This window comes from Pithys albifrons, chromosome 11 (assembly GCF_047495875.1).
Source record: "Pithys albifrons albifrons isolate INPA30051 chromosome 11, PitAlb_v1, whole genome shotgun sequence".
Lineage (NCBI taxonomy): Eukaryota > Metazoa > Chordata > Aves > Passeriformes > Thamnophilidae > Pithys > Pithys albifrons.
The window spans coordinates 9,836,889-9,861,550 of NC_092468.1; the positions used below are offsets into that span (position 1 = coordinate 9,836,889).

General features: G+C 40.0%; 1 protein-coding gene across 3 annotated transcripts in view; it reads left to right on the top strand.

Moving 5' to 3' along the window:
* Window positions 1–8,081: 8,081 nt before the first annotated feature.
* NYAP2 (neuronal tyrosine-phosphorylated phosphoinositide-3-kinase adaptor 2) overlaps window positions 8,082–24,662 on the top strand; it is a 130,777-nt gene continuing 114,196 nt past the window's right edge. For 2 of the 3 annotated variants that reach the window (XM_071566821.1, XM_071566824.1), the window contains exons 1-2: window positions 8,082–8,387; window positions 15,691–15,933. In XM_071566821.1, the coding sequence (XP_071422922.1) occupies window positions 15,728–15,933 (206 nt within the window). In that variant the 5' untranslated portion in view covers window positions 8,082–8,387; window positions 15,691–15,727. Of the gene's footprint in view, window positions 8,388–8,655; window positions 9,133–15,690; window positions 15,934–24,662 lie in introns of those variants that run through there. The other variant, XM_071566823.1, reaches the window with a different exon arrangement.

The window sequence follows — 24,662 nt, forward strand, 5'->3', positions numbered from 1 at the left end:
TTCTCTAAGACAATAAGCAGGAGGGAAAGCTAGAAATATGTTAACTGACATATTTTGATTAGCCAGCTGTAGCTGAGGAAAAAACTGATTTTCCTAAGAATTTATTTAGGGAGTGCCTCTGCATGAAATTGTTTCCTTAGTAATTAGAAGAATTTGGTTTTTTAAAATTTTAATTGTTTTATATTTGAGCATGAAAAATTAGCTCACATCAGTCAAAGTGTTTAGTGTGACTTACAGGTTGCAAACTTCAACCCTTTTCACTATGGTTTTCTGAATGTAAGAGTGAAGTTGCTTTCCTTTTGCTCAACCTGAAGTGGTGAGTAAAGTGCTTACACAGCCCATGGCCAGACACTCAGGCACCAAAACCCAGGCTTGTCTTGCTAAACTGGTGTGACAAATTGGCCTTCTACTCCATGTTGCTCTCGTGGGGTCTTAATTGGTCCATGACCAGAGGAACAGCTCAGGCTGCCATGTTACCTCTCACCCTTGCCACCAGTCTGCTCTGGCAATAAGGTCTTCCCTTCATGATGTTTAACCTTGGATCATTGCACAGGGTTTAAGCCAGGAGTAGCTAATGAGGGCTGGGGGAACCTGGCCACATGCCACCATGGCAAGCTGCTGGCAGTGACTTCTGACTGCACAACAGCTGATCTCCATCGTCTGCCTGCAGCTCTCTGTGCTTGGACTGGGCTCCAGGGGGCTGAGCATCTCCTCACACTGGCTACCGACAGACCATGAGGAAGCTTAGAGCCCACTCTCTACCTTACATAGTTACTTTCCGAGGGTGACTCACAGATTTAGATGATGTGAACAACAAAGGTAAGCTGCCTTCATTGCCACTTAAAAGGGCCTGTGTGAACCCTTCCTCTTTGAGGTTATTGTTTCTTCAACTCCAGAGTTAATGAGACAATCTTTGTCTCATTGGGAAAAACAAACAAAGAAACAAACATACCCATGCCCTCAGTCTCTTCCACTGTGGCTATCACTTTGTCTTAAAGTAATCTTCCTGGCATTCTCAATTTTATTTTTTTTTCCTGTTGCTCCTCAATTCAGTTTTCCCCCTATCCTTCACTTAGCTGTGCAAAAATTGTCTAGAGTGAAACGGATTCTTCATCCATTCTTCATTTGCCCTCCTTTCTTATCCTGAAGTGCATAGCAAAAAATCTTTGATGTGGATTTTTATGAAGTACTGAAAACAAACACATTTGAAAAATAGATGATTAGACATGTAGCTTATAAGCCTTAAGTATATTTTACTGAACAAATAGCATCTTTTGTTTCTTTGTAAAGGTAATGCCCTAAAGAATTCAACCAGCAGCAACCATTTACTCTTAAATACCATCTTAATGTGCATAACACAGCTACATGTTTTAATAGAGGAATTTATCAGTTTGTACAAACTGCATGTCCTCCTCTGTGTCTTTCCATCCTTTCAATACTTGCTGTGCCTTCATGTAGTGGCCCAGATGCTTTTTCAGTGGAAGTGAATAACTGGCTTTGCCCATCTTTGCCCATTTCCTAATGAAATTATGGGACTGATCTTCCCATAGTGCTGGAAAAAAAATTGCAGATTAAATCAGTGAGTGCAGATAGGAAACTTCAAGTTCCAAGGGAGTTTCTTATCTCTCATTCCATTATGTCTTGCTGTAGATATCATCATTGGTTGCTTTTACAGATTTTGTACTCTGTGGGCTTCCAGGCAGTCTTTATTTTTTTTTCCCCTCAGAGTTCAGAAATGCTATGGAGCTCACTGTTCACAGCTGAGTCTCTGAGGAGCTTAGATGAAAGCAAGAAGTTGGCTGTTCCTGAAGGAGAACTGACAGGCCTGCTTTCCATCTGCTGGGCTATGTTGGGTCTCTGCTGCCCACTGATTGCTTAGCCAGGGTGGTCCTTTCACAAATAACAACATCCACGTGGTGCCAAAATCCCAGGGTAGTTCTCGGCTTGATCTGTTTCCCAATCTGCTGCACCACAGGGCCAAGTGACATTTGTGCCAGCATAAGGCCGAAGGAATAGCTGGGGGTGGAGGGGAAAGCAGAACTGCATTCCTGGTTCTGGTTTGTGTGTTTTGGTGGGGTTTTTTTTGTTTGTTTGGGTTTTTTTGGGTTTTTTTTGTTGTTGTTTTTTGGGGCTTTTTTTGTTTTGTGTTTTTTGTTGTTTTTTTTTTGTTTTGTTTTGTTGTTTTGTTTTGTTTTTTGGTTTTTTTTAGCTGCGCTGCTGGCTTACAGAAATTTGGAATGCCTGGAGATTTTCACATGGTCTGGTAAAACCCTTTGCAACTTTCATGTGTGGTCACATTTGTGTAGTGTGCAAGTACCCCTCTCTGCCTGCCTCAGAGCTGTTGAGCAATTGCATGTGCTCATCAGAGTTGTGGAGTTTTTAGGGCAGGGAGCACTGCCTGTCAGCTTCCTGGCTGCCTGCAGGATTTTCTTTGTTCCTGAGGCTTCAGCAGGCCAAGTCTCAGTGCAACAGCTTTGGCATGTGTGCTGCCTGGGCACTGGAGTCACTCACACTGGAGCTTAAGCACACTGGTAGTGTCTGTAGCACGGGGGGACTTTTCACTTCCAAAGTCACGGGCCACCTTGGCAGGGGTACTATTCTCACGCTGTGAAGTGCCCTCTGCATTGTGTAGTCCAAGGAAGTGATTTGGTTGAAAAGAACACCATCCGCTTTGTTTTTTTGGATTCTCCCTCATTCTCACTCAAAATTATTTTGGCTCTGGATCATTTCCATGACCCAGTTCCCTGCAAGACCTCACAAATGGGAATGAGCAGCAGGGTGGGGAGGTGACAAACAAGTTTAAACTGCCTGGCCTTTGTACTCCATAGGAAAAAGAGTGCTTCTTTGGGGCTAGAAAATTGAGGCTACTAGAGCAGAAATAGAGCTTCATGTGAGTGCAACCATACTGACACAGCTGGGTTTATCCTGGAATAAAAGCCCCACTGACTATCCGCTGTATGAGATGAACAGTGAAAGCACGGGTTTGCAAGTACAACTGCATCTGTGTTGGGGGATTTTACCAGCAACCACTATGCTATAAATACTGATGTCTGTATTTGGGACCTGACCATAGCAATGTATCTTTACCAGCTTTAATTGATTTTAGCTAGGAGCTAACTGGCTCCAGAAGAACTACTTATAGCTTAACATTTCTGTGGAAAATGTACCGTTTAGTAATTAATGGGTTTGGAAAGCGGCCAGAATCTTTCAATCTAATCCAGTTTAAGAAAAAAGGAATCAATTGACTCTTTTTTGAATGGTAAATATCATGAAATATTTTACAACAAATCATGGTTAAAAATAGCCCAGTTGCACTAGCTGTCATGTAGGATAAATCACTTGCATCAGGACATGATCTTTGTGATTTGTGATCTATGCAAATAAGTGCAGGGTTTTGCTCCATATTTTGTATTCAGGCAAAGTTCCCTATGGACTTCAATGGGAATTTTGCCTAAGCAATAACAGCAAAATTGGTCCCATGTGAAAAAAATTGATCACTGGGGAAAATTAAGAGACTTTTCTTAAAGGCACAGATGGCAGTTAAGCATTTAACTTTAATTGGCATTTTACATGAGTAGGGACCCCTCTACTGTTTTACCTTTCAAAGAATCCTCCTCAGAACTCTGAAGAGACAAATGTGCATGATGGTTATGGATAGTCATAGTCTGTTGCTGGGAGGGATAGAGCCAGTGTGCTCCAGGGAGGTGAAAGAATGCTATAGAGAGATGTGAAATAGCTGAAACAAATGCTGAGATGAAGCAGTGACAGTGCCCTTTACTATTATTGTGTGAGTAGTTTCTCCTTGTCACAGCAACAGTGCACGTATGAAGAGGGAGAGAGGGAAAAAAGGAGTAAAATGTGGATGGGAGAAGGAGCAACTGTGTAACTTTCAGGGTTTTAAGAATGCTTGAGAGGAAAAGACACAAATGTTAAAGCTTATCTAGGGCATGGAATGAAATAATTTGGGAAAATTGGCCTTGAAGGCTCAATTTATTTTAGTATGTCATATTAAAAATTAATTGCAAACAGATTCTCAAGTTTTCACTTTGCTTACATGGTGGTAGGTGGGTACTAAGAGCATTAGGACTTGAAATCTGAGACAGTTTCTTCAAATCAGGGTTGTGGTGAGCACTGTGCTTGGGTTTGGATGCAGTTTGTTTTCTATGCACTTACCTCAAATTAACCCACTTCCATTTAAAAATATTTATTAACTGAGGTTGAAATCCAAATAAGAATCTAAGCCATTTCTTTTCATTTGGTGCTAAAGGTACATTGCAGCGATTGCTGAACTGAGACTTGGGATGAAGCACAGGTAAGACGGTCATTGGAAATTTCACTTGCCTCACACATGAGAATGATTACAGTCTGAGGAAACTATTTGTTTATTGTGAAATTAAGATGCTTCAATAGGTCCTAATAGTTGGGACTGGTTAGAACCAGATGCTAGGTGTTGGAATCAAGAAAAGCTAAGTCAAACTTCTGTAAAGGTCATGGATAGTAGCAAGGCCTAGGTTAAGAGATTTGGCCAGGGAGCAGGCAAGGAATTCATAATGTAAGGGTCACAAAGTGGCTAGAGCAATTGCAGACTGGCAGCAATAAAAACTGAGAGGACTAAGCACACAGGAAACACGGAAAAACAATTGAAGCTGAGGAGAGAGGGTACGGGAGAAATAAGCAAAGCAAGTTTAGCTTAGCTTAGCCAAAGAAATTGTTAATCATCCAAAGTCAGCATCTGGATGGGCTTGTGTTTTTAAGTGTGGGTAAACTGCCCACCCTTAGCTTCCACTGTGATGATTCTGGTCTTGGCAAAACTTGACTGACAGAAACCCTGTGTCTTTTGGCTGCTTCATGGACAGTAGCCTCTCCTACCATTCACTGGGGTGGAGAGTTTGGATACAGTGACGTAAGGTCATAACATGGTCCCCTTGGTTAGGTGCCATGAATTTCTAGGTTTAAGTCCTCAATTCCTGGGCTCTATTTCAGATGTTTTTAGCCCTTTTGGAATCTCCATTCTTAGAGCTCTTCATCTATGGCCTGCTGTTCAGCTACAAAAATCTGTCCTGAAGTCTTCTCAGGAGAAGCCTCAGATGACATGAGGAGTGGTGCATTCAAAGAGAAGAAACTTGTCCTTTTTGACCCTCATAAATGTAAATAATTGCATAACAGTCCCTGTATTAAGTCAGGTGTTACCATGTTCAGGACTGGAAACATGTGGTTTCCTTTTCTTGGGGAGCCTTCCTTCTTCATTCACAAAGCAAGCTGGGACTATCACTGACATTGAACTCCAGTCCATTTGTCCTCAAGCTTCCCTTACTTCAGGGACAGGTAGACTGTGTCTCAGTCACTAAGGAGTCTGTTAGTAACTTAAATGAGTGTCCTCTTCCTCTTGAAAGCCCTTGGTCTCTGTGTGGCCAGCAGTCTTCAGGCCTTGCACACTCTGAGCCTGTCACTGAGCCTGAAAGAGCACCTCATCCTATGGACAAAGAACCCTCCTGCTGTTATGTACTGTGTGCTCCAGCCTACTCACAGCCAGGCAGAGGCTGGAGTATCCCACAACTATCTGAGTAGTTTCCAGTGTGCAGTTCCACAGCACATCGTTCATCTGTTTTCATTGTACAAGTGTCAACCACAGGTGAAATGACATCTCTATATTTGCTATGTACATGTGTAAGCATGTCCATACACATACGTAAATAAAATAGGTTAATCTATATGCTGTGTAATGAAGCCTTGCCCAAGTTTTTCAGAAAATCTAAGCAAGTGCTAGTAATCAGCATCTGTTGGAATTACGTGTGTCTGTAAGCTCCAAGGATATGGAGAAAAGGAGATGGGGAGAGGGGATTGGCAACTACTGTGAGGAATGAGTGGTTTTCCACTTGTAGCTGTTTGGAGGTCAGGAAGCCAGGTGCAGACCTCTGCAACATGAGAACACAGGTAGGAGTTTGTGGAGGTGCATGTGTTTGTATTGATTAGGATTCTTTCATAACCAAGGAGTGAAAGGCAGTCATGGCTTCATTAGGGTTGTCATTAAACATGTTTAAATGTGATCATAGCACTGTTCTGCAAGAAACTTGGATGTGGAAAGGAAGAACACAAAACACATTAGCTGAATTTTGATCCAGCCCTTCTATTGTTCACAGACTAAGTGTCATGGTTGATTCTGTAGGTGCATTTTCCTAGGTTGATGTTGGCTGGCTGTGGAAGCAAATGTGAAACTTTTGTGTGAGATAACCAGGAAAGGAACTGCCAGCCTCACAGAGGTCATGATAAAATCCCAGTGATATGGGAAGGAAAAATGGACATTTCCTTCCACAGCTGATGGAAATAATGGTCTCCAGTAACCCTGGTGCAAGAACAATAACCTGTGGACACTCCCAAAAGATGTAAAAATATATGTAGTCTGAAAGGTGATTGTATCTGAGTGAGTCCAATTACCAGGATGACCTCTGTGGTGAAGACATAGCCAAGTATTTCACATTTTGCAATGAAAATTAGTAACTTGCAAAGAAATTTGACTGTGCATTCTGTGTTTTCAGTGCATGATTTGGAGCAGAGTTAGAGGAGATCTTTCATCCTGGAGAAGTGTTGGAAACAAGAGGATATCATGTGACAGGAATCTCCAGCTGATGAAAATCAAAGAATTTTCCAATTACCACATGGCCACAGGTGCTCTTAAGGTATACTTCAAGGAAGGACAAAATCAGAAGCAGAGCTCTGGGCTTGCCTTTGGGCTAGGGAAAGAACTCTCTTCCCAGGACTGCCTCCAGTTCTACACTGTAGGTACTTCCCTTCCACATCATTTTCCCTGACACAGGGAAAGAAGCTCCATATCTTCAAACTCTCTTCTGGCTCTGTAACCTATCTTAAGGCATCCTTTTTGAAATGGTCTCTTGGGGAGGTTATGTGGAAATTTTGCTGCCCTGTTTCACAGGATTGCAAGAGGTGTGCTGGAACATGCACTATTACAGTGAACGGGCAATGACTTACGAGTGAATATCAGAGACAGTTTTAGAATCAGGCTTTTTTCAGACTATGGTTTCAATGCATGAAGGTGGTTACCATGGTTTGCCATTTGTCTACGTGGGTATATTAAGTGCGGTTGAATGTGAGGTAATATTGATATTCCAGTTGGAGGGCAATAAACCTGCAGGAAGTTTTCCTGTGCTCTGTAGGTGAGGTCTTTGTTTTGTACCAGCACAGTTTTTCATGTGAACATGCATTACTTGGAAAGGATTTCATTCTGTGTCTATAATTTCTGTTATTAGTTTTAGAAATAAATTCGACTGTTACTGTAATATCAGAATCAAGATTTATGCTGGAGAAAAACCTGCCTGTAACTTAAGAAAGGAGAAAGAATGAAATGGCGTTTAACAAAGGGGTAACACATTCCGTGCACATTCAGCCACTACTACTTTTCCTGGCTTTGGTGCAGGGAGTGAATGCTTTTGCTTTGTGTCCAGGCTGCAGGTTTGGAGGAGAGAAAGCAAAACAGCACATACTCTGCAAGGAGGAGCTATAACACAGATTGATCCAGTTCAGAAGAAAGGAAATGTTTTCTTCCAAACCATTACACAAATTCTGGATGAGCATAAAACTGTGTAGTTTCACCTTGAATGCTTTTCAAACAGGATGCTTCTTTCCAGAGTGTGCATATCAATACAAGTAAACCAGCATAAATGTCACGCTCAGCCTGTCCGAGTGGCATAGTTTTGTTCTCGTGCAATGGGAGCAGGTGGTGGGAGGTTGTTTTGATGGGTTGAGAAGCTCCTCCCCTTCTTCCCCAAGCAGCAGCAGTCTCATCTGCGTCAGCAGTAATTGTGTGCCTTGCACTGCTTTTCAGTGAGGCTGAGTGCAAAAGATACATCAATATGAGGTATCAAACTGAGGCTTAGATGCTCCTTTTAAGTGGCTGCTCATTTCCTTGAGCCATAACATGGGCTAAAGGTTAACTTACACATTCTCCGTGGAAGAACAATTTCTCTTTTTTTTTTTTTTGGGGGGGGGGGCAAGGGGGGAAGGGAGCAGGAGGGGGGAAAGGGCGTTGTTTCATGTTCTTTCCCACCTATAGACTCCATGTGATGTACAGTGCTGTTCATGCAGATTCCCCCCCCCCACTGGATTATTTGCTAATCAGACTTCAGTGCAGTGGAGATAAGAGCGAGACTGTTGCCTAGCTAGGAGGCTCTGCCGGCGCCCGAGCTGCGGAGCCAGGACCGACGCCGCTGCCGCGCCGGCTCCCGGCGCGTCTCCGCTCCGCCGTCCCGCCTCTCCATGGGCCTGGCGCGGCGGAGCTGTCCGAGGTGCTAGGATGATGCTGGCTGCGAGCGGGGTCAGGGCAGCCGAATTGCAGCAGGAGAGGAGCCACACAGTCCTGCTGGCACCCGAAGGTAGGCTTGCTCTTTGTTTGAGAATCCCTGATTAATCAACAGCAGCACCAACGGACCCAGGCAGCCGGAGAGAGCAAGCCTGCCTGTAGTCACGAGGGAGAAAGAGACGATGCCACAAGCCAGACTGCTTCAGACCTTCTGTATCTGAGTGGCAATGAGCGAGAGAGCGTCTTTCCTGCTGCAAGAAGCCATTTGGATAGGATATTTGCTGTTCCTTATATTCCTTTCTTTTTGTCTCCACAGAACATATTCAAATGAGGCACCTTAGAAATCTCTGTGTTAGTGCATATGATGGTGCTGTAATCGTCTGTGTTGTAAAGTGGGTAAAAATCATCCAGTTTCTTCTCTGCTGGACCTCAAAGCAGGGTGTTGTTTATACCCTCCCATTATCCATACCCTATCTTCTCTTAATGTGGATTTAAAGAAGCAAGCACCTTTCTTTTCTTTCCACTGCATTTTTTTTTAAAGCCAAACTTTCCATTTCCATTTTAATTGTATGTTAAGAAGATCTATAACGTAACACTTTGACTTATAGTGATGTCGAATTCTACAATCTGGGCAATTCTGCCAGCAAGATTTAATGCACTTTAACTGAAGAAAAAAACTGAGCCTAACTGAAAATCTGTTTCTTATGGTGCTGAAATATCCCTTCCGACTGCACTGAGATAACCACAGGAAAGGGCTTTTACAGGCAAAAGTCACCTTTGATTATTGCACTTATTGGTCCCCGTGGACTTAAATTTTGGTACGTACATATTTTAATACATCGTATGAGCATGCTAATAAAATATGGTGCTAATTAGAATGAAAAATAGTATTGCAAAATGAAATAATGAGTAGTCAGAATGCATAATGATGAGGTGGCATGTATTTTTAGAAGGTATTAATCAAGCTATTGCTAAACTAAAAACTGAAGTCTATTTGACTGGTTTTGTGTACTTCACATGTTGATTGTGCTGGTAATAGAGATGTTTTGCATCTGACTTTTTTAGTTTGTTTGTAAAAAGCCCTGTTAAATAATTAAAACCATTCTTCTCTAATTTCTGATGAATTAATTGAAATAATTTCTAACATCTATCATAGTTATTTATCAGACCTGCTGTGCTATTAATATTTTACAGAACCTTAACATGAGGCTTGTAGTAGTGAAATCTCCATTTCATTTTCTTAAAGCAAAGGAGAAAATAAGTCCATCAGCAAGAAGCTTGTGATTTCTTCTGAGTTCAAATGCATATCCTGTTTGCAAACAGAATATGTCTGTGTTGTGTGATTTTATTTCTTCCTGTTGTTTCTAAGTCTTCTGCATAATATTGGGAAGGTAAAATGTCATAACTGTACTCAGTGCTGGCCATTCTGAATCTAGGCTTATAATTGTCCAACATCCATGTGGTTAGGAGGAAGCCTTGTTTTCCTCAGGGGATAAAAGTAATGGAAGTGTTGCTGTATTGAGAAGTAAACAACAGCTTTTTTTACATCTTGTAGTCATAGAGGAGTCATTGTTAGCAAAATCTTTTTCCTTTTCAAAAGTCAACAGCAAGGGAGCCGAAATTCAAGGCTCAGGGTATTTTTTTAGTTCTTAAAACTATAAGGAACATAGATTTTCCTTATGAATATTAGAATGTCTATGGAAATGGACTGTTTCTTTAAACCCATGAAGTAACATTCTCAGTCTACTGAAGGAGACACTTTTAACCTCTTTCAGTGAAGGGTTCAGCACTACCTTGCTTCAGTGATTTTTGCCCAGGTGCTACGGCTCATGCTGTGCAGTATAATGAGGGCCACATATATAATCTGTAATCCTAATCCTAATGAAAATGCAAAATATATCTTTTACTTCCAAATGACAGTAGTGGTTCTTTGATTCTTTTTCTTTAAATGTCTGCATATATAGTTGTCAAATGATATCTAGTAGGAAACTTGCAGTCAATTTCAGAAGGTCTTTCCTCTTTGACAGTAGAATTTAATACGTCACTATGTGTGAAAAGAGTAATGTCCTCTCATTGTTAAGAATGAGCAAGGAATGCAACTCTAAAAAGCATGTCTTAGCAATTTGTGTCATCACATTCAACTGCTTGGGTATTTCAAATCTCACTTGACATAAGGCACAGTTATGATAAGAGAGTTCAGCAAAGTAGTCTCTAGTATACTTTTAAATCACTACATTTTTCTTGCTTTCAGTAAAAGTATTTTTTTGTACATCAAATACCCTTAGGTCCTTATTAGTGCTGCTTTAGTCAGCATTTTGTGAAAATTGGAAATGGCTGGCCTGTCTACTTTGCTCTTATTTTCTTACAAGCAACTAGAATGCCACAGCTCAAACTCAAGGGCTGAATGGCTGATTAGCATCCTTGATTTGTGCAGAATCATTCTGATATACTGAACTTAGTGGAGGGAATTGATAGGTGATGTGAAAACAGATGTGTTCTCAAAGAAAGGAGGCAGTATTTGGAAGAGAATCAGGCAGTACTGGAGAGGGGTGTAGTAGGTCTTTATAAATCAGAGATTAGACTCAGGACTCTGGGCAACCCCATGCTTGTTTTTCCAGGCTCTGTTCTCCTATGTTAAAATAAAATAAAAAACAAACAAACCACCAAAAAAAAAAAACCACCAAACCAAATCCCTCTGATTTGGAAGAAGGCAATCAGTGCCTTTGTCATTACTTCAAAAAGCTCCTTCACTTTAATGTCAGCATTGCCAATTTTCAGTGCAGCACAGCTGCAGCTTATGGCTGTCAAGCAGCTGAAAAGCAACTGATTTTGGGGCTCCTCATATAAATAAGAGGGAGAATGACATGTCTAAATCTTCACATATGTGGCACTGCTTGGACACTGTGCTATTGGGTCGATTACTCCTCATGCTCTGAAATCAATATTTTTGCACACTGATCATATGGAAAGGAGGAGCTGTGTGGTTTGGCCATGAATGCTGTATATTTGGCATCAGAGCAAATAGTTAAATTAGAAGTATGATATGCAACAGCCTTGTGAAACGCAATGCATTATGCTCCCATAGAAATTCTGTGTGAATCAATACAATGATCTTGAATTTAGTTACGGAAATATTTCTAGGCAAACCAGGAAGGAGACTGCTTGCCCTTGCCAGTAAACCAGATGCACTGGCAATGAAGGAAAAAAAAAAATCTTTCTTGCTTTACTCCTCCCATGCTGACAGCTGAATGCATGAGCCAGGCCACTGAGAGCTGCTCTGTGTTCCTTTCCCAGAGCCCCTCTGATTTGTGGTACCTGGAGGGACAGGTGTCAGTGAGCATGATGGCATGGGATTGTATTTTTTTTTCTCAGTGAGGTTTCACATTAACACTATGTTTGACCTTTAAGAAGCAAAGTGGATATGATGGAGATCTCCTTCTTTGTGTCCTTGTGCTCAGGTGAATTTTCAAAAATATCCATGGTCAGTGAACACTCAAAACCAAGTTCCTCCAAACAATTTTTATTGACTTCACAGTATGTTGACTTCAACAGCTGAATTTCAGGGCTTTTCCTCTACCCTGCTGTGTCCTTTTGTTCCTTCACAATGAGGAAAGGGAAAGAAAGGAGTGTCTGAACAATATTTCAAATGGTGCAACTCCCAGTCAGAATTTTCCAGGGCTACTTGATTTCAGAATACAAAATGCACTGAAAGCAATTTGATTGCAAATACTCAGGTGACTCTGTATGGCTGACAAAATCCCTGACCACAGTGTGCATGTTAGGAGCACCAGAATCATGGTGCCACACCTACAGTTTTTATTACTTATTTATGAACTTGCATTTGCATAGTTTTAATCAAATATAAATGTACTCAAACACTTGCTTTTATTTGTGTCTGCCATGGCAGATGGTTAGGATTTGCTGCCTGAGTTTACCAGCCAGCAGGCCCTTTGATCAAAAGTTGATTGGTGCTGTCTGCCCGTTTTCCAAGGAAGGGGACAGGCAGGCACTGCATGGTACTCTGTTGGCCACATGTATTGTTTGCAGCCTATTGCAGTTACTGTGCACATTTATTAGGGTAACGTCGTATCTTTCAAGTGATGTCAATACATGTAAATAAAATTGGTTCTAATGTGCCTCACAAGGAATAGTGATACTGTAAAAATGTTTGCGGCAATTAGTTGAAGGTTTTTGCCCCAGCTGTTTGCATTTTTCATCCCTGTTGAAGTACAGCATGCATAACTGTAAACTATCAGTAAATGCAGTGAGGCTGTAAAATACCATGTAAGCAGGAGGTACATGGGCCTTGATCCTGCAAATACTTGATGCTTGAACAGGGGCTTTTTGGATCTGGTCCTGTGAGAGCATGTTCTGAAATATGTGTGTTCCCCAACTACCACCAGGAGTACCCCAAACTGAATTTGGTGTCATGAGCATGCAAATATCACAGTCATAGGAGTTCAGTAGCTACAGTTGCTCAGTATTGTTGCAGGATTGGACCCTTATTAGGACAAATAATATGTCTTGGTCTATTTATTAAACAGTGTGTGAGCTTTGTAATTCTGCATGAGTTTAGTAATAGAAAACATCAGCAATAAACCAACATATAAAGAATCTCATCAGGTCATGCAGCAGAATAAAGGCTTTTTACTTGAGTCTTCTTGCAATTGGAGTGACTTTGTCCTCCTGTTCAAAAAATAAACATCATAGTAAAAGGAGATTCAGTATATCCTTAAGTGTCAGCTCATTTTTGCCTTCCAGAAAGAAGGAAAACAATTAGGGGAAAAATATGCAGTATTGTTGTCACAAAAGAGAATGTGAAGCAGATGAAATTCTATGTCTTGGGGGAAAATGGGCCAGAACTGCATTTATTGAAAGCCTATTGAAGTTATCTCCAGTATAAAATTTACTACTATATTTCAGGAGTAAAATCTGGTCACTGGAGAAATCAATGGCAATACTGCCATTGAGTTTATTAAGGTGAGATTTCTCTGTTGTGCAGGTTCATTTGAATTTAATTTGACATATGCAGAAATTAGGCTTTACTAGAAGTCCAAAATGGACAGTACAGTAAATTAGCCGTCTCCTTGGGAAATGGCCTTTAACCATCAAAGAGCAGATGCCATTGAGTAGTTCAGAGACAGTGGAGTTAGGGCTGTCTGTGCTGTTAGAATTGGTTTTAATCAGGTAGGTTTTGTGCCATAGAGGGACAATCCCAGGAAAGGGGCTTTCGTATCTGGACTTACGTTTTCAATCGGCAAGGTTAGGAATTGGTCTCAAATAATGTCTGCTAAGCATTGCTAACATTGTTAGAGTCTGTTTAGGTTGTTGTCATCTTTGCAATTCACTCCTTTGCAGGTAGTGTGCTACTTATGGTGAATATATGGAATAGCTGAATGCATATTCCAGCTCAGTGGAGTTGTAGTCAGTTCCAATGTCAGAGCTGTGTGAAATGCCATGCATGCACGTTGGGCTGCACTAAGACCTCCTTCACTGGTTTTACCCTGCAGGGATTACTAGGAGATGCTGATACCCATGCCTGAAAATGTTTAAAGATCACTTCAGTGACCCTGAACATCAGCCTTATGCTCATGTTCAGGTTTAGTTGATAGAAAAGGTTGTCTTGGGAGGCAGAAGAGGTAATAGGAGCAGAGCATTTGCAATCTCTGAATCATCATTTTAACAGTCATGTTACCCCTGTATAGAAAGAATTTTGATATACAGATATGGGGAACAGGGGAAAATTATAGGTGTGTTTTTAAGGTAATAACTGCCTGAAACCAGCTACTTGTTGCCATTGTCTCTTCAAGTAAACAAAAAAGAGAGAAAAACATTAAAGGGTGAAAAAATATTTCTCTAGTCTTTTCATCCCTTATATTTTTGTGGTCAGGGCTGTGCTTGATAGACCAGAGTAGATTGCTAGAATCCTTAAGAAGATTTTATTGGTTTATTTATTTAGAATTAGTGCCTATCCAGATCAGAATTTTACTTTTCCAGCTCTGTAATAAAGATTAGAAATAAGATAATGTATTAGGAAATGGTGGAAAGATTTTTGTCGCTGATTACACAGAACCCTGCCCCTAAAATCTATGTGCACACAGGATTCTCATTGCCTATTCAGTAAGATCTCTTCTAGTTGTAGTGCTGGCAAGGTTCTCAAGCTGATTCCAAGAAGTCACACAACCCTTTTTCGGGGAAGAGAGGAATGCTTTAGTAGTGAATAAGCAAATGTGCCTTAGAGAGCTGAGTTTAGCTGCCAGGTCTGCCAGCAGGTCCCTCAGCCACTCCTGCAGCAAGTCCCCAGCTGTAAGATGAGGACCCCACACAACAGCACTCAAAATTGTAATGTCTCTGGACCTTACAGTAATCAGTGTGTAAAATAAGATGGCACAATTCCATTTTATTAAAGTTCTATTTTGCTTGTTTAGTAAGTAGTTAATTCCATTGTATAGACTTGAGAGAGACAGCATATCTCTTGAAATTCTACCTTGCCTTTAACCTCCTGTAGTATTTACACATGTGTTTATACACCAGAGTCCTTGGAGCTTCCGGGATGCCTGTTGATGAGTGAGACCTTTGGGGCCCTTCTAAGTGCTTTTAGGCTGCCTGCCATGGAGCCAGGGGTGACCTAGGGATCTAAGTGTGTCTGCTCCATGCTGCTTAGCTGGAGGTCCTGTTTCTCATACCTGTGGAAGAAATGTGGAAGTTTGGAGAATTCAAGGGCTTTAGAGATCAGAAGGTCCCATCTCAGATGGGATTTCTTGTCTACTCTTCAACTTCAAGCTAACAAGCTGTCAGCTAGCATATAGCCAGAGCTTATGAATTCATGTCTACATTAGTAAGAAGTACAGGAAACTATTTCACAATATTTCTTTCTAGATTTTGAACCTCAAGAAAAATTTTTTATTTCAAAAAATTGGCCAATATTTTTCAACTGAACTTTGGAATATCCTGGAGAACAGGAATTTTGTCTGGTAATCTACTCTGGTGCTGCCTTATCCAAACTGCAAAAAGAACCTGTTGTCTTGTGATGAAAGCCTTCTTAGTCTAATTCAAACTGAGATTCAGGAATGTCAGGTTCAAGGCAACTGATGGGTATTACAAAAAGGGAAAGGATGAGAGGAAACATTTTCAGGATTTACAGTGTGTAATTGGATGGATCTGCATCACCTGGAAGAGACTCTTGATTTTTGTCTCCTCTTGTCTCAAGTAACGTTCTGTGTTCTGAATTGCCTTGTTTATTACCCTGTAAATAGGAGAAAGTCTGAAAAATTATCTCTTATGAAGATGTTAATTACACCTGACACAATCTCGCTGTCATAAACTGTAAGCTATTTTCCTACTGATTAAGGTATTATGTGTTTTTCAACCTGCAGGAAACGTTGCTTTCCTTTGTTCATTATCTCCTGCAAGATGATGAGTTCTAATCAGGAGGAGGTCACTTTGGGCGCTTTTCTCCAGTATATTGAAGATATGGGGATGAAGGCCTATGATGGCTTGGTTATACAGAATGCATCAGACATTGCTCGAGAGAATGATCGCATGAGGAATGAAACAAACCTGGCTTACTTGAAAGAAAAGAGTGAAAAACGTCGAAAACAAGAAGAAGCAATAAAACGGTAAATATTTTGATAAAAAGATGAGTGGTCTGGCAGAGTGAATGAAAAGTGAGGGGCTTAGTCTCAGACATGATATATATATGTAGATCAGTTGATTTTGGAGCAGCTTGCGGATAAAAGCAGTACAGGCCATTGGCCAATGTCAGGCTTCTAATTGCACGTGCACATTGTGTAGACATGAGAGTGAATGGTTCTGCCTCCCTCAATGAAAGAGAGTGTTCCCATCTAAATATATTCAGTTTGAGCATGTATGGCATCTTGAACAGGTGTGATTTGTAACAAAAAGTTTGGGTGTTTGAAATAGGAGATGTAGTTCCAGTGAAAAATATGTTCTCATCCTCTCAGTGCTTTTAGATGGACAGTTTGTACTTTGTGCAATAATATATTTGTGTGTGAGTGAGACTGGGAGAGCCTCACAGGTCTAAATAGACTCTGCTTGAGCTGGTGTGTTAAATCTGGTAGTTTTTTGAAGCTTTTTAATTGTTGTCTGATGTTTTTAGAAGAAAAAGTCTATTATCTGTGATTTCCTTTTCATTTTGTGAGCTCTGAAGTCAGTAACAGTATTGCCATCATTTAAAGGAAAATGGATCAGGCCGCTGATGGGCAGAACCTTATAATGGCTCTTCTTGAACAATTCTATTGATTTTAATTGAGAGTTAATGAGAGGAGCACTCGCATGACCTGGCCTCTTCTGCCAGTGGTTATCAGTGAAATCTCTGCAGTCCCTTGGAGAGGAAGAGAAGGTTGAATGGAATCTATATAAATATTTATTACATACAAATTTGCCTTATTAAAAAAAAAGGGTTTTCTTGAGGTGAAGGTAAGATTCTGAAATACAGGTAAATCATCCAGCCAAATACTATACTTTTATATGCAAATGGATGGCTTGAACATAGGCTGATAGGAGGTCCTTTGAATTTTTTTCACCCAGCATGAATCTTCTGTATTTCAGTTTAAGCGATTAAATTTTATGCTATGTCTTGGGTACTGTACATCCAGGTATAACAGATATGCTGTGCTCTGAACATTCAGGCAACGCCTCAGTAGTCTGATAATTTTGAAGGAATATTAAAAGGAAACGAGCAGCACATACAGTCTGACAGAGGAGGGAGATAAAGGAACATAAAGCAAAAATATGGCTGCTTTATGTTCCAGGAAGTAGAGCTTTTTTAGATTGTCAGCAATTTGGTTGCAGTGATAAGAATAATGTGAAATTCAGGTGGATAGGCTGTGCTCTGGCTAACCTGCTGGCAAGTACTTCTGTATGTGTGACCATAAAGGTACCAGAATAGGTTTTGTTATGAATAAGTTTCCTGGGATGAAAGAGTAAGTTTAGAACCTATCTTGTTCTTTGTAGTCCTCTAGCCAAGCTTCTCTACTTAATTTGAATGGTGGTAAACTATTTCCTACATTGTGGTTGGTTTGTGTGGTTTTGTTTATTGATCCTGGCAAAGTGATTTGTTGAAGAGCTCTGGATAAGTACAGATGATTTAGGGCAGAGCCAAACCATGAAATTCTTGCTCATGCTAAGTTGGTATCACTGAGGACAGAGTTCTTATGCTCAGTTACAGAGCCAGAAGACAGAAGGAAAAGGACAAGCAACACAGTGGGTTTATTGGAGGAATAGCATGTATCTGTATGTGGATTGAAGACATCAACATTTCCTGAATATAGTGCTCTTCTGTGGGAAACTGTGTTTGCTCAGGTTGCCTAAGATCCTTCCCCACCAGCTTATCAAAGTAACACTGACAGGGTAAACAATGTCTGTCTGAGGACACAAAGTAAGGAAAACACCTTAGAAAATCTTGAAAAACAGTCTTCATGTCTTTTTCTCTCTTTTCTATGGAAAATTTTAGAGGTAAAAAAAAGATACTTGTGATATCTAATTAGAAAAACTAAAAGCAGTGGCAGGCCAAGGGAGAACATCTGATTTTGCTAAAGAAGCCGTGGTGTCTGAAGTCACTTAGGCTGATTGCAAATGAGTGTTCCCTGTAGTAACCTCTAGAGACTCATCCAAGATCATGTTGTCTATTGAAACACAAGCAGACAGGAAAGGTAAAGTAGGATTATTGACTTCTTTTTTGTTCTATATTGTATTCCTTAAGTCTTTACCTTATCTTGGTGCATATTTATATTATATCTAATTCCTGATAATGTGGCCTAGATAGAAAGTGGTGCACATGTGCAGTGATAACAGTGGTGCCTGTCTGGAGACTACCAACATCTGAAAAAAATCTCCTTAGCAACAAGGGAATCATCCCCTGTGATTAACTGCAGGTAGATTTTTGAGCAGGAGAAGGGGTTCCCACAAACACTCTTCTTTTGCGTGTGGAAGTCAAAATAAAGCAGCTATAAGTCCTTGGTACTGAAAATTACCTGATAGTCCAATTATTGAATTTTCTTAGAAACTATTTTGCTATTTTTGTATTTAGAAGCTTTTTTAATGTTCAGATGGTCTCTCTTAGAAGAAGGCTGATAGTGTATATTAAAAACATAATAATGAGTAGTGTATTATCTAATAAAGTGATGCTATTCACCCACAACACTATTTGGAAGCAGCTGTTATTTACCTAAATCATTTCATAACTATGCTGAATGACTTAAGTTCATTGAAATGCATTAGTCTAAGCAGTTTGGAAACAAGATCTGAAAAATGACCTTGAAAAAAAAAGATGTTTCATTGCACATTTTGTCTTCTAAAGGATACATTGTGTTGTCTTCCTTCAGTTGCACTGATGTGTCTTTGGTGTGATTGCTGCCTCATTGTGTGGTTCTGATAGGTTAATTGCGGGGAAAAATGTATGGATCTATTGTACATTGCAGGAGATAAACACAGTGTATTGGATTGGAAAAAAAAGGCAACTAGTCTTTGTCTGATCTTGCTGGGCTGAGTCAGCTGATCTGATCTGAATTTCTGACCTAATTTTAGTATGGTACTTAGTGATCATGCAGAGAAAATAAGGTTAATGTGCTGATTAGTAGCTGGGGGTAAGTCACAGTAAATATGTATATATTGTACCTAACATTTAGGCCTTTTTTCTTTCCATCTTTTAGTCTTCTGGTCTCATTACATGACCCTTGTCTATTCAGGCAGTTGGGCCCAGACCAAGAGCACATACTGGCGTATTTCCCACAGAGCCTATAAACTGCAAATAAAGTTATGGAGCAGTATCATTTTCCCTGGCAATGCAGTTGCAGGACTGTGACATGTATATTTGCCATGATACTATGTCTGCTGTAGGCAGCATTTCTGGGAACAGAAGGTAGATTTGCCTCAGCTATTGTGGGTGCCAGGAGAAAGGTACATTTGGAGTTTATCTAGGGCATTTGTGAGAATGAGCAATTGCTTTCTGAGTCACCAATAAATGAAATACATATATTTAGACACTTTGATACACTGCTTTCTGTGGATACTTTATCAATGCTTTTCTTAACTGCACAAATGCACAATCTTACAAGAAACACACAGTGAACCCTCCTGCTTGGAAGGCTCAGCTATGTTGCATTAATCGTAGGTACACTTTTAAGTGATGTATGCTTTCAAAGGTCTGACTTCTATTCTTTAGGCATCATTTGAGCAACTGTTTCAGTCAGGGAAGTTGTTTTAATTTGTATCACTGTGAAGATGTTACACTGCTCTAGTGTAAAGCTGGTGGTGTTAGTGGGCATGAATTTCTACCTGCCAAATCCTGGAATTACTCATCAAAATATTTATTTCTACTGGTTTCCCTTACTTGTAGCTCATTCCCAGGACCTAAATGGCCCTGTGGAAAGCCTTGTTTCTGCTTGTTGAGGGAAGTATCCAGGCAGATGCTGTCAAGAGGAGGAGCTTTTAGGAGCACTGTTTTATGCTAAAGCAAACAGAAATGGGCCAGCCAGCCAGTGGCAGAGCTAAGCTCTTGTAGTGAAGAAGGAATTGTAATCAACAGCTGTCATCTTAACCTCTCCTTTCTTTGGCAAATCAAGTATTGAAGACTAACCCATCAGCAAAAGTAAGATCATATTTTTCTCTTCTTTTTTGCTCTTTGGGGTTTGTTTGAGGTTGTGGAAGTAACTGAATTTAGGTATTATCTATGTAGTTTTCTGTAGTTCCTATCCTTAGTTTCCTTCATGAACAAGATATAAATTACGTGTCCTTCAGCTAAAAATGTTATCAAGCATGGGTGACAGCAAGAAAATATGAAAATATTTCTATCCATAGGATTATTCACTGCCAAAAGCTCTGTTCAGCTGAGAAAATCTGTGTAATCTTAGATTTTATGGACATGCTGAAATATTTCTACCAAAAGATTTCTGCCAGAATAAAAAATAACCAAAGTAAAATAATTTAATTATGAACTTAATGCTTATAATAATGTATTGAAATCAGAACAATACTCGGGGTGGGGGGAGAATTCTTGAAGTACTATTTCTTTTTTTCTGAACATTTTGCTGTAGTTGAAATTCTGTGTAGTAAAATACACATTATTAAATTTTTCAGGAATACTTATGTTTGCTATAGTACAACATACCTACAGCCTGACCTCAAGAAAAAGTGCCATAAATATTTTGGATGATGAGAGCCTTGATGGAAATACCCACAAACATGTTATTGAGATGTTATACATTGCAAGCTTGTTAATCTGGCGTTATTGGCCTAGTGTGTTGTGGGTATTTTTTCTTTTTGTGGATTTTTTTTTGTTTGGTTGTGTTTGTTGTTTTTTGGGGTTTTTTTGATTCAAATCTGAGATCACTTGGTGAATGTGATTTTTGGATATGAGGTCAGTGGTATGTGCTCATTTAATCAATATGTTTGTGTTGTGAGGAAGTTTAACTGGGGCACTGGTTGTTTTCTTTATCATCTTCCTGGACATGTTGCATGCTCATTTCATCCTAGATTAATTTATTGCCCTTATATTACCATTATAGTGGAAGTGGCTGATGAAGTATGATAGACTAATTTTACTATAATTTCAAAACACTTTTCTCATGAAAATATCATATGAACTCTTTTGAGGTGGTGTTGATGTAGAAAGAGTAGCATTGATAGCTTTTATTTTTCATCAGGAGTAAGCAAAATGGTTGTGCAGTCGATGACCTCCAAATGTATTTTTGTTGCATTTATAAGTAAACAGATGTGATGATCTAGCCAACAAATCCTCCCTTCCAAATGCTCACATCCATATGGCTGCCTGTATTGCCACACAAAATAAACAACAGACACAATGCATACTATATTGTGTTGCTGTTATTCTGAGAAGTTTTATTTTAGAACAGTAATGCAACTAATGTAATTTAAAATTTACCATACAGGCTGATAGCCAGCTTTGTGTAATTCAGAGTACCAAGGAAATAAAGCAGAAATCATTATCAGTTTGCTATGTAAATTTTGATGTTATTTTCAGTAACTCTTCCCTGATTTTAGGGCTTCTGCCTACAACTTTTATTTCCTTTTGGGAAAGTTACATGATCTTTTCCATTTGTTGTTCCACAAATTGTTCAAACCTGTACTGGCCTGCTAGATAGGTGGGTGCATTATTGCTAAGGATTCATTTGCTGTATTTGAAAGCATATTGGAAGTGTGGGGTCATAGAGATTCCAGAAGATATCTCAAGGGGTTGCAGACCCCTTTTCTTGTTGTTAAGATCCAGTGGAAGTGGCTGCATGCAATGGGTGTTCGCAGGCTGTCTGACCGCCTGTGGGAAGGGGTGAGCTGGCCCTGCTCCAATTCCACCTGGGCGTGTGTTCCCATAGAACCTCCAGGCTGGGGCCGCCTCAGCACACTGACTCATCCTGGAGGAGGTGTGTTGGACCTCCGAGAGACAGTCCCTGGCACACTCTTGCTGAAAGAGGCTGGTGGGGGTGTATGGATCTTAACATCCTACTTGCAGTCATTTGCTCCCATTCTGCTTTTATTTCTAGTCTTTTTTTCTCACCATCTCTTGATTACTCTTTAACTGCAACATGTGTGATTCTAACTTCTCCCTGGCAGTTAAAATTATCCAGCATTGCCTCTAACCCAAAAGTCCCTTTTAGCAAGAGAGATGCATGTAGAGCTGTGAAAATGTAGATATTTTGCATGATCCTGTAGAGTTCTGGCAGTGCCACTGTTTCTAGTCAAAGGTTTGCATTTGTTTGGAAAATGTCTTCAATTATATTATGAAGTGTGCTTGGAGTTGAGTAGAACTGAATAAAACCTGCTGTTATGAAGCCTGGATAAAAAATAGGGAAGACCGTTTTCAAGCATACCCAGATTGAGTCTTTGTAACCAATGTATGATGAACTTCATTAGTGGAGAAATACATTCAGTAATAGATTCAGCAGAATAAATACACAAATTAAAAATATTGATCCAATAACCAAAAAGTACTCCATGCTGAAGTTCACTGACACCTGACAAATATTGTAATTGCCTGAGACCTGAATTTAGCATTCCTAAAGAACAAATACTTCTAGAGAAAACATAGTCTCATGACCCAATGGTAGCAAAATTGCAGCTAGTCACCATCCTTGACGTGCACACATGCATTTTCACATGCACTTTGTAAATTTTGCCACAACTCTCTGTAATAAACACTGTGAACACACAGCCCCAGTCTGAGAACTCAGCAGAACTGATGCTCTGTGCTAGCATTAGAATAAAAGTGAATCTTTCTGCACCTCCAGGAAAATCCATCATTTAGGCAATACCTGTTCATAAAGTTGAAAACCAAATGTTTTCCTTAAGTAAAAGAGCTCAGTGCATTGCTCTTTTAAGGGCTGCAAATCACAGCTGTATTTGGCTGGGTTTAATATTAATAAAGATTGCTTTAAGCCCCATCCAGCTGGCAGGCGTCTGTGTCCTTTGCATGTTCTCCTCAGCACAGTTCTGACAGGCTATGCGTGCTTCTGTTTACTTATTTATTTATATTCCTCCACAGGAAATCATAGTATGGTGCTTGATTATTTAATTGGGATGCTTAATTTCTTACTCAAGAGTGGATTCTCTACTTTAGGCTATAGCCCTGAAAAGAGAAAATGTCACACCACTACTGCAAAAGAACCACACAGTGAAGGGCATCTTGTCCAGTTTTGCCAGATCAGTGGCTAAAATTTGTATGGAAAGAGGAATGTGCATGTGGACTGCTTAGATTTTTGTGTGATTGGATTAAAACAGGAGTAAGGAGAAATTAGAGAAGAAATTGGTTGTAAGACATGATTAACTGTGGGGTTTATAGTTAATTTGAGACTCCTTTTATTTTTCCTTCTAGCTTTCTACTGTGAGTTGTAATCCTCAGTGTAGTCAGTTTAAAAATATATAAAAATAAATAAATACACAACCCCCCCATAAAACCAACCACTCAAAGAAAGTCAATTATGTGGAGTGTTTCTTGAGCACAGGGCCTTCACCAGCAGCGCAGAGCCAGCAGGCATCTCCTGTGCAGCAGTCATGGCAGAGCTGGCGTGGGTGGGCACAGCTCAGCCCTCGGGAGAACCCTGCTGGGTTGGGGGTGGAGGCTGCAGCTCCCTGTGTGAGCTGCTGGGAACCTGTGAATGAGCAAAGGGAGCTGCTGTGGTCCCACAGAAGGCAGTCAAGTGGAATTCTTTTTTATTTCACTTTTTATTGCACAATACCCAAGGACCCCAAATGGAAATTAGATTCCTCTGAAACCCTAACCCAGTGCACACTGAGCAAAGACAGCTCACAGTGTGAGCTGAAATTGCACCCAACAGGTGACTAAAGGGGCAGCTGAAGAGTTAGGGGACTGCTCATTTCCTTCCCTATATTAGTAGAGCAAAGAATAAATTGAAGTGTATTCCCAGTGTTTGTGATGAATTACATCCAGCAGTACTCTCTGAAAGCTGGAGAGAAACAAACACTGTCAACATCCAGCAGATGCTTCTGGAACGTGTCAAGACTGAGAAGACCACAGTCAGCTGAAACCCACAGAAATATTCCTGCCAACAAGCGTGTTTCTTGACAAAATGGTAACATTTTAAAAGATGAAAAAAAGAGTAAATGAAGGGGTTTTCATAAATTAATAAGATTTACCTGAGTTTAATCCATTCCTCCTTTTGGTGGATTATATAGGACGTATCTCACCAATACATCCTCTGCAAGCTGAGGGCACTTTAGTTATTGAGATCACATGTTGGAGCCATTAAGTGAATTGCTTTGTACAGCCTTTCCCTGAATGCTGGGGCAAATGCTGTATTTCATATCCTTAGCTAATTTCATGCTGTAATTTAATTTCTGAGACATACTTTTAATTGAATCTTTAAAGACAAAAGGAAATTGCTGAGTCCTTTAGTATTGCAAAAAGAGATTGTTTAAAAATGTAGCCCATCTAGAGAATAATTTCTATAATTAAACTTGAAGTTTGTTTTGCTTCTCTGCATGTGGCTTTCTGCAGAAGGCTCAGGGCTGAAAAAGAGGTATTGGGAAATGTAAAAAGTTATTTATCTTATGCTCAGCTTTGTAATTCTGACATGAGAGAATCCTGCAGCCTTCCCCAATATGCATGTCTGAATAAGTAAACAATGAGGGGCTAATTAAAAAATTAGTCTGCTAACACCAAAACCACATTAGTGGGAACTCTGACTAGGGTGCCCATTTTTCTAATTTTTGATTATAAGGTGAACTTGAGAGAGAGATCAACGGCTTTGTCATAAACAAAACTTGGCGTCACAACAAAATCAGTTCTTTGGATCTTGAGACTATATCCAATATTTTAGTGGTTAGATTTTGTTAGTCATCTTCCATAGGCAGA